Source organism: Humulus lupulus, chromosome 5 (assembly GCF_963169125.1).
Source record: "Humulus lupulus chromosome 5, drHumLupu1.1, whole genome shotgun sequence".
In the NCBI taxonomy this organism is placed as follows: Eukaryota; Viridiplantae; Streptophyta; class Magnoliopsida; order Rosales; family Cannabaceae; genus Humulus; species Humulus lupulus.
In genome coordinates, this window is record NC_084797.1 from 25,698,077 (window position 1) to 25,708,807 (window position 10,731).

Consider the following 10,731-nt stretch of genomic DNA (forward strand, 5'->3'; position numbering starts at 1 on the left):
AGGAGTGGCATCTGCACTACTACAAATATAGGCTTTCTCTGCGCTTTTTTTCTAGCATTAAATTAAAAACGCAGAGAAAAGGTTCAAATGATTCTGAAACACGAAGTTGGAAAAAAATAGACTTTTCTCCGCGGTTCCATAAAGAAAACCGCAGAGAAAAGGGTACCTTTCTCTGCGATTTTCTTTATGGAACCGCGGAGAAAAGTGGTACACTTTTATCACTTTTCTCTGCGGTTTTCTTTATGGAACCGCAGAGAAAGACTTTACCCTACATAAAACCCTCGACTCACAACTTTTACTCATTCTTCTAATTTCTTCTACTTTGGCAGACCCGAGAGGAATGGCGCAAACCCTTCTTCCCCAGCCACGGTTAGTGCTCTTTTCACTTTTTTTTTAGTTTTTTTTTCATTTTCTTCCATATTTAGGCTACAACTCATGTAAATATACATATATACTTATTTGTTTTGAAGTTTTAGGGAAAAAATGAAGATATATTGATTGAGTATAATGTGTTTTGAATATATGTTTATAGGGTGATTTTCAAGCTTTTTTCCAACGTTTGTGAAGGATTGAAAGACATTTTATTGTTTAAATGAGGTATTGATTAGGGGTGCACATTTAACCCGCAAAACCCGCCCGACCCGAACCCGGAGAACCCGTTTTCTCGAAGAAAAAAAACCGACAAAATCGGGTTTAACCCGACCCGAACCCGAAAAAATCGGGTCGGATTCGGGTTTGCAATATATGTACTGTCGGGTTCGGGTGTAACCCGAAACCCGACTGAATTTTTTTAAAAAATAAAATCAAAATAAATAAAATCAAAATATGAAACAATTTAACCCTAAACTTTATACCCGACCCCCTTTTTTTTTTGTTCTTCTCCTTCGTTTCAGTCAAGCGGCAGCCCAGCCCCAGCCTCCCTCGTCATCCCTCCTTCGGTTCAAGCTTCAGTAGCACCATCATCAAGCACGGCAGCCTAAGCTGAGCCTCCCTCTTAGTTCAAGCTTCAGCATGGCAGCAACAGCAAGGAGGAGAAAAGAAGAGAAGTCGAGTGCCACTGCCTTGCCTGCCGCCGACCCAACCCTTCGAGACGAGCCCGGAGCCTCCCTCACCCTCAGCTCTCATGCGGCGGCACCACCGGCCACCACCAGCGGCGCAACACGCCTCGCCTCGCCTCGGTCCGGTAAGCACAGCTATACATAATACATATTTACATTTAGTATATATATATAATATATATATATGTTAGGATAGGCAGTTTCGGTTCAGTTAGAATTTTATAATTCAGATTTTATATATATATATATATGGTAGGCAGGTTTCGGGTCACCAATAAGTTAGAATTCTTTCATATAATTCAAATTATGAGATTAAGAAATCATTTCTTGGTAAAAACCATTAAGTAACCAGATGGAATTATGAAATCATTAACTTAATATAATTCAAATTTCTGCCTAATTAATTCATATATATATATATATATGTTAGTTGTCAAACCATTAAGAAATGCTCTAACAATTAGGCAGTTAAAGTTTTGTTTTGGTTGGAAATAAGGGCAAGTTTTGTACACAAAAGTCAGAGATTTTGGGTTTGAAATTGGCAATGTGGGTTCAGTTTGAATATTTTGTTAGTTTAACTTTTGTTAGGCAATGAACATATGATGCATTAATAAGGACCAATGACTAAAACTTTATTGTATGCGATGGTCAAAGTATATTTTTTGTGTGTATATCAGTGTGTGTTTTGTGTTTATAGTATCTTCTTTTGTCTAGCAATAACAATTACTTGAATTTCTATTGATTTGTTAGGTAATGGATATTGATGAGGTAGATAAAACTCTTCCCCCAATAGATGTTCAAGATCAACCACCTCTCACTCAAACTGAAAACCCTACTCCTCCTACTGATCAGGGTAGAAAAACTAGAGCTAGTAGAAAGAGTGTTAGACCTCCCCCCATCCCTAGTGTTAGTAGTACCGGGAAAACAAAGGGAAAAGGGTCATCTATTTGGGATCATTTTACTTAGGAAGATCCTCCTCCACCCTTGACAGATCCTAACGAAGAGTCTCCTCCCCCCAAGTGCATATGTAATTATTGTGGGTCTGACTTCTTGTGTGACAGTAGAAAACATGGGACCAGTCATTTGTGGAACCATTTTAAGAAAGTATGCGACCTAAGTCCATATAAGATTGATGAGCAGAGACAAAAGACTTTAAGCTTTCAGAATGTAAAGGGAGGGAAAGAGGGGGAGACAAACTTAGTAGCGGTAGCTTATAACAAAGAAGCTTGTAGGGTAGCCCTCACACAATATATTGTGTTGGATGAGTTGCCATTTAGATATGTCGAGGGTGAAGGGTTCAAAAGATTTGTCAAAACACTCCAACCTCGGTTTGAGATCCCTTCTCGAATGACTGTTGCTAGAGATGTATTTAAGTTATATAAGGAGGAGAAGGCAACATTGAAAAATATTTTGAGTCGTGAGAGGATATCGATTACTACCGATACTTGGACTTCCATTCAAAATTTGAATTACATGGTCATCACTACTCATTGGATTGATAATTCTTGGGAGTATCAGAAAAGAATTATCAATTTTTTCCAAGTGGTAGATCACAAAGGGGAAACCATTGGCCATGAGATCGACTTATGTCTTTTAGATTGGGGCATCTCTAAGTTGTTTACCATTACGGTAGACAATGCTTCGTCTAATGATGTTTCCATTAGATACTTGAGGCAACAATTCAAGGAGAAAGAGCGAGGCCTAATTTTGGATGGAAAGTTTTTACATATGAGGTGTTGCGCTCATATTGTGAATCTAATTGTCACTGAAGGGTTGAAGGAAAAACATGGGTCAATTGCAGCAATTAGAAATGCTGTGAGGTTCATTAGGTCTTCTCCTGCTAGGCTAAAAAAATTTAAGGAGCGTGTCATGCAGGAAAAGATTGAATGTAAAGGACTTTTGTGTTTAGATGTCCCAACAAGATGGAACTCCACATATCTAATGCTCAATTGTGCAATGAAATTTCAGAAGGCATTTGACAGGATGAAAAGAGATGCTAATTATATGAATTATTTTGATGAGGTTGAAAAAAATGGAATACCAAAAGAGGGCCCCCCCCCCCCCCCCCCCCAACTGTTGATGATTGGGAAAATGCTTCAGTGTTTTTGAGGTTTTTTGAGACTTTTTATGAAGTAACATTAAAGTTTAGTGGGTCTACTTATGTTACTGCTAATAAGTACTTCATTGAGATCTCCAATATGCAACAAGAACTGTGTGACTTAGTAGCTGACGATGATGATAATGAGTTATTGAGGACAATGGAAATTAGCATGAAACTAAAGTATGACAAGTATTGGGGAAAACTTGATAATTGCAATGAGACACTTCTAATTGCCTTGGTCCTTGACCCAAGATACAAGCTTGACTATCTCAGTCATTGCTTTAGTGCTACTTATGATGAGATGACGTGCAAAGAGATGGTGAAAAAGGTAGAGAAGACAGCGCGGGCAATGTTTGATCAATATAATGAGACAGCATCAAGTCTTCATCTATCGGCATCTATGACTCAGCTACAATCAACCTCTATTGTTAGTTCTTCATCCACATTTGTCATGCCTGTTAGTGGTCGACCTAGTGCCAACAAGAAGTCACGAAATTTGCATGATGAGTTTGTGGCACGAAGATTGGAGAAGGATGATGGAGTGACAAAAAATGAGGTCGATAAATATTTGGAAGAGGAACTTGAGCGACTGTTGCGATAATTTTGCTATGCAAGTGCACACAGTCGCAAACTCGTAATAAAATGGTAAAACCAAATATCGTCCTCAAGGACTGAGTTATCAATTACCAGTCAATTAATTTCTTGTTCTATTTGATGAATTAAAATTCTTGATTTTTGTAAAATACAGCAAAAGAACCAATAAAGTGCAGAAATAATAATCAACAATTAAATAGAATAATAACTAATAATAAGACTTTTAATTTAATCACTGAGAAACAATTAGGATATTCAATCTCATCAACTATCCTTCCTATTATTCCTTAATGCAAAGTATGAATTCTTCTTATTTTTTTACCTAATTCAATTAACAAGTTGAAACAGCAGCCTATAATCATACTATGAATTATAAACTCAACCTAGGTGACAATTTCCTATATTTCTATGGTAAATTGAACCACAAAGGTAGCATTAAATTCCACAACTTAATAACAGTTACACAATTAATTCAGATACTTTCGTTCTAAATTAGAATTATGTCCAATATAACCCAAGCATAATTAAATCTCACTTCTCAGATTTTGACTTAAAAACATATATATGACTAAAGATGGCCAATCAATAATCACTCTACAAGAACAGATTATATGGAATTACAACAGAAATTAAAGATAACATCAGGAAGAAAAACATGTAAAAATACTCTAAGCTTGAGCCTTCAAAACCAGAACTCCTCCCTTCGTCCGTACGTCCTTTTCTTCTCCTTCTCGCAATCTTAAAACCTAAGATTTCAAAAATTAAAGAAGCGGGCCGCGGCTCTACATGCACTATGCCGCGGCCCGTATCAAAATTTCTAGGCAGGAGGTCCTTTTCATGCCGCGGCCCTCTGAAGCCATGCCGCGGCTCTATCTAGCCATGCCGCGGCCCGAAGACTTCCTGAAAAACAATGCTTATGTTTCCCACCTAGCCGCGGCTCCCTTTTGCTCATGCCGTGGCTCTTAAGGGAAATCTCATTTCTTCAAGTTTTCATCCCAAAATTTCACCAACACTTCCAAATTGTGTTGAGAACCATTCTTGCTCAAAATATGATGGAAAACTCGGTTATTTCTTCCCTTTCTTTGGCATTTTCTTCCACATGCTCAATTCTTCCTGATATTCACAAAAACAACCAAACAAAGCGTAAACCCGCGCTAAAACAAGGAAAAACAAAATAAAAGACTACTAAAAACATCACCAAAACATAATAAAAACTAGACTCAACAGCGACCAACTGAGAATTTTGATGTTTTGGGATGGTGGGCTAGTAGTGGGTGCAAGTACAAAATCTTGTCACTCATGGCTCGTGATGTGTTAGCTATACCAGTTACCACCGTTGCTTCTAAGGCGGCATTTTCTATAGGAGGTCGAATTTTAGATCCTTTTAGAAGCTCACTAAGCCCAAGGATGGTCGAAGCATTAATTTGTCTCAATAATTGGTGGAGCGGATCACATTAACCCATCATAACTCGAGAATATATGGAAGAAGAAGAAGCGCTTCAAACATCAGAGTATCTTGAGTCAGGTAGTTTAATACATTTTAATATTTATTTTAAGTGTGTGAATGTTTTTTTATAATCTAATATTTATCTTTTATATTAAAAATATTTGTAGAGATGACCAATGATCCTACAAGTGCTGGGCCTGGGCCAGCTTCATCCTCCGTCAATTTTCAGTCTTCAGCCTCATCTGCTGCACAACAATCTACAAATTAAAAGAATTGCAATTGCTTGTAAGAATTTATTCATGCCTACCTGCCTTTATGTTATTTATTATCCTTGATTTCTTTTCTTTACTAATTTTTCTTATTTGAATTTTGAAAGGAATGAAGGAAAGGAAAGAAGGAAAGGGCATGGACTTTTGCTGGTCATGTATTTTGAACTTTTATAGACTTAATTTAATGTTTATGGTTGTAGACAACTTATGGACTTTATTTTGGTTTTGTGGTTAACTAGTTATGTACTTAAGTTTATGGATTTTATCGTTGTTTATTTATGGTTGTATTTTGGGACTTTGACATTTTTAGTGTTTGATTGACATTATATTTTAACTTCTTTTTTCTTTTCTTATTTTTTTTAAATTAAAGGATGTATAAGTTTCAGCTTTACAATTTGTTGAGTATCTTTTTTTCCTTTTTGTTTGTGCCTTGTTCTGGTAACTGAACTCCAACCCAAGGGTAGGTTTTATGTTGGTATTAAAAAAAGAATGGTGATATTGGTGCTTGACAATTTCAGTCCACTGATTTTGGTCCACAATGTTACATGAACACATGGCTCCTGTTTTTTCTAGTCCATACACTAGAGATAAGTGCTTGATCACTTCACCATTAATGAAGTGCAACCATGGATGGAAGGCCAAGCCAACTAGTGCCCCACGTTTTTCTTTGCATTGATTTTACTGTATAATTGCACATATAGGAAGACAAACAAAAGAAAAGATGACAAATTAAAATGGGGACACAGATTTAACAGTAACAGTAACAGTAGATACATGACCATAAATACATACATATTTTTTGAGAAAATTTTCCAAGCAAAAAATACATACATATTTTTTGAGAAAGATGATATTTTTTATAAAAAAAAATGGTATTTTTGAAAAAAAATGGCAATTTTGAAAAAAATATGGCATTTTTCCAAATCTGGGCTTTTCGGCCCAAAATCAGAAATGGCCCATCAAACCCGAAATTACACCCGAACCCGACTGAACCCGAACCCGAAAAAATCCGAAAATTTCGGATCGGTTTCGGTACCATTTTTCGTAACCCGAAACCCGCAAAACCCGAACCCGATGAACCCGAAACCCGAAAATACGACCCGTGTGCACCCCTAGTATTGATCACTAAAATTTAACTTTTTTTGTTTTTTTTTTAATTATTTCACTTTTTTTATTTTTATATTATTTATCTAGTTTATATATATTTTGATAATGTTAATATTAATTATGTTTACTCCTTAAAATGTATTGTATTTGACACAATTTTTTATATTTTTTATGAAATGTATATATATAATATTGAAAAATATTTATCAAATTAGGTTATAATATTGAAAAAATATATATAATCAGAATTTAAAATAATTATATATAATCGAAATTGAAAAATAATTTTTTTTTTATTAAAATGGCTTTCTCTGCGGTTGTATGAACAAAACCGCAGAGAAAGGTACCATTTTCTCTGCGGTTGTGTTGAATAAACCGCGGAGAAAATGGTACCTTTCTCCACGGTTTTTTCAACACAACCGCAGAGAAAAGTGTGGCTTTTCTCTGCGGTTTTCATGCCACTTTTCTCTGCGGTCGAATACACTGCGCTTTTCAATACTCTCGAAAATCGCAGTGTATTAAGTAAAAAAAACCGTAGAGAAAGACCTTTTTTGTAGTAGTGCAGCTTTAGCTCAGCCTAGGGTTGAGAGTGGATGAGAATTCCTTTGTGGAAGATTCCAGGAATATTATCCTCCAGTCTTCGAGGGAGGCCAAGATCCATTTGGAGCTGAACAATGGATATGCATGATCAGTTCCATTCTAGACAGTATGGGGCTAGTAGGTCACGATAGAGTGATCTGTACGACATATGTATTGCGGGATGATGCCCGGACGTGGTGGGAGGTAGTGTCCCAGATACGAGATACAACTGTGATGGATTGGAAGGAATTTAGGCAGCTGTTTAATGAGAAATATTATTGTGATGCAGCTAAGACTGCTAAGATGAATGAGTTTCTGAATCTCGTTCAAGGGAAGGCATCAGTAGCCAAGTATATTAATAAATTTGATGGGTTGGCCAAGTTTGCCTTTGATATGATACCCACAGATATAGCTCGGAAGGAAAGGTTTGTTCAGGGATTGAATCTTGGAATAGCTCAGGGCATTAGAGTTGCCCCAGTGCATGAGGTCTCTACCTATGCTCAGGTGATAGAGAAGGCTCTTGCTGTTGAAAGCATAATAGTTGAGAAGAAGAGTGTCAGGAAGCATGGAGCTCAGATAGTGGTATCTCCCCTCATTGAAGCAAGTAAGAATGAAAGCTGGAAGACTCGTCCAGTATGCACGCGGTGCAAGAGGCGTCATTTGGGAGAATGCCGAGCAAGGTCGTGTTTCGCTTCCACCGGTCGCGGCGGGGAACACTTGTGGCTGTGGCCACAACCCATTTTCAGCACACACTTTTGTGCAATTTTTCCAAACGGTTCTATACTCTTCCCACATGATTTTGAAACCTCCAAACACATTATGGGGATTAAACTCATGTCTCCAACAACCATATCAGTTATGACTTTGACAAATTCAAATCAAAATGCGTAACATCAAATCTACACATTTTTTGGTAATATTTGGAAGCTACAAATTGTAACTGTTTTGGTAACCTCAAATATGTTACACAATTAGATATTTGTGACACATTTTGTCACATTTATTTAATCTAAATATTATATTATAAATAATATAAGAGTGTATTTAGTGTTTCCTATATATAAAATAGACAAATGGGGCAAATTAGAATTTCTTTTGTAAAGTCAAATGATATGGGATAAATACCAACTCACTGTATATGACAGGGTTAAAAGATTATTTGTCCTTCATTTAATATACTAAATTAAATGGAACATTTTTTTAGCATGATAATATATTGAAAGCATATTCTGAAATTAAATGTACACTATCTTTTGCTTTTGTTTGGAACATTTTTAACGTTATATATCAAGTTAAATTTAGCAGCAGATTATATTCTTGCTTCATTTAGTACATGTAGGCTTATTAAACTTCACCACACCTTAGTATACCTTAACATAATTACGAGGCAACATCAAACGTTCTCATGAAGATACATAATAGTAATAATCATTATTCATACGTAATTAAGCTCCTAATTCCATGACTCAGTGAGTTTGGTCAACGCAACCTGAGACGACCCGCCTTTTGACAAAGCAGCTTTCGCTTCATTTTTCATTTTCAGGACCATGCTCCGGACCGAGTCACCACTTTCGGAGTTCATCAACTCACTAACTCGCTTCTCCACTTCATTAGCTCGCACGAACCCATCTTCAAGCTCATTCATAGGCAGAGCAATCTTAAACTCCTCAACCAGCACCACTCTGTTAAACCTCTGTTCCGCGTACAGCGGCCACGCCACCATGGGAACGCCAGCACACACCGCTTCGAGCACCGAATTCCATCCACAGTGAGTCACGAACCCACCTACCGAGTCATGATTTAGCACCTCAACTTGTGCCGCCCAATTCTTCACCACCAGTCCCCTCTCCTTAGTCCGATGCAAGAATCCCTCGGGTAACAACGAATCCAAATCCGGGTCGGGCAGATCCGAAGTTGCCACGTTGACCGGACTGCGCACCACCCACAAGAACCTCTGCCCGCTCTTCTCCAGCCCAACGGCTATTTCTCTCAATTGCTCCGTTGTAAACGATCCCAGACTTCCGAAACAAAGAAAAACAACGCTTCGACTCCGTTGTGAGTCGAGCCACCTCAGTGACTCAGACCGTACTTCTCCTCTACCCTCTTTGGTAAGGATCAACGGTCCAATGCAATAAATCGGAGGAGTACGACCGTCGGGGTCGCATAAGCCGTCTGATATAGCTTTGATGGCTCTCGGCTCCAGTGAGTGAAACGTGTTCACAATCATTCCAGCAGATTCAGAGAAATAAGTCGTGCATGCAAGAAAATAATCATAGGCCTTGTCACTACGGTCGAGAATCGGTTTCCCCATGTCAGAGGGCGGCATCGGTGGTACTCCAGGAATATCGAGAAGGGTATTTTGGTCTTTGAAGCTCTTCTGAGAATTTCTGTGAAGGGTCGGCAAATAAAAAAAGGCCGCTAAGCCAGACGCCGCTGAAGTGTAGAAGAAGAAACAAGGGATGTTGAGCTGACTAGAGACGGTGAGTGTTTCGGCGCAGAAGAAATCGATGATGAATGCGTGAACGGCGTCCATTTGGGAGATGGAGCTGAGAGCTTGAAGGACGGTGGGCTTGTTGAAGCGGATGAATTCGAAGAGGAGGTTCTCGTGGTGGGGCGAAGAGGCTGCGATGGAGGGAGGGAGGTCGACGGGTGGGAGATGGTGGAAGGTGATGGAAGGAGTGGTGGCTGAGACGGTGGCGATGTAGGGAGCAGTGTCACCAGAGTTGTAGGGAGCGGTGGTGATGAGGATGTGAATGGAGAGTGATGGTTTGAAGGTGAGTATGAGCTTGCCGAGCTCCACCATGGAGATTAGGTGGCCTATGGCTGGTGCTGGGTATAAGACTATGGTTGACTTCATCTTCTGCCCAATGACTCCAATTGTAATAACAATGATGATGATATTGGTATTAGGGTTCGTTTCAGTTTGTTTTGACGGCTTTTATTTAGTATATACTTATAATATAAAATAATTATAAAAAATGACTATATTTTTTTTTCGAGTTTAAAAAAAAAACTTTTTAATCAATTAAAATATTAATTAGTTATTTATTTATGAAAATTTTTATTCTTATAACATATAATTTTATATACATTTTTGTTTCCTTCAATACTTATTTTATCTTTAAGATATTGATTAGTGATTTTAAAGTTATATTATGATGCATTATTACTTAAAATACTTATACGTTGTTGATTAGTCTTTTTTTTAGAAACTAATGAGTTACAATAAAATATAACAAATTATTATATAACTTATTATTAAATGTTACTTTTAGTATACTATACATTAATTTTTTTAATGAAAAGTTTTAACTCACTTTTTAGTCAATAATGTAATTTATATGGGAGTAAGAGTGTTTTTTTATTAATCAAACAAAAAATAAAATTAAAAGTTACTTTCGAATTATAATAATAAATACACATTTTAGTTTTTTATTATTAAGTTTTCTTTTATCAAAATAAAAAAGCAACTACATAGTTACCTTTTAAATACAACACAGAAATTACTTATTCCAATATTTAAGAAACTTTTCTATTTTTTTAATAAACAAAGCTAAAAATAAACTTAAAAGTTAT

At 37.0% G+C, this 10,731-nt stretch overlaps 1 protein-coding gene and 1 long non-coding RNA gene across 2 annotated transcripts; one reads left to right on the plus strand and one right to left on the minus strand.

The window, feature by feature from the left end:
- Nucleotides 1–5,162: 5,162 nt before the first annotated feature.
- Nucleotides 5,163–6,240, plus strand: LOC133780330 (uncharacterized). The gene is made up of 3 exons (XR_009869232.1): nt 5,163–5,278; nt 5,368–5,485; nt 5,577–6,240. It is a non-coding gene; the product is annotated as an uncharacterized LOC133780330 (long non-coding RNA).
- A 2,202-nt stretch (nt 6,241–8,442) lies between these two features.
- On the minus strand, nt 8,443–10,065 carry LOC133834648 (UDP-glycosyltransferase 88A1-like). Its single transcript, XM_062264320.1, has one exon. It carries the CDS (start codon nt 10,010–10,012, stop codon nt 8,609–8,611), a length of 1,404 nt encoding a protein of 467 aa, XP_062120304.1. The 5' UTR covers nt 10,013–10,065; the 3' UTR covers nt 8,443–8,608.
- Nucleotides 10,066–10,731: the final 666 nt, after the last annotated feature.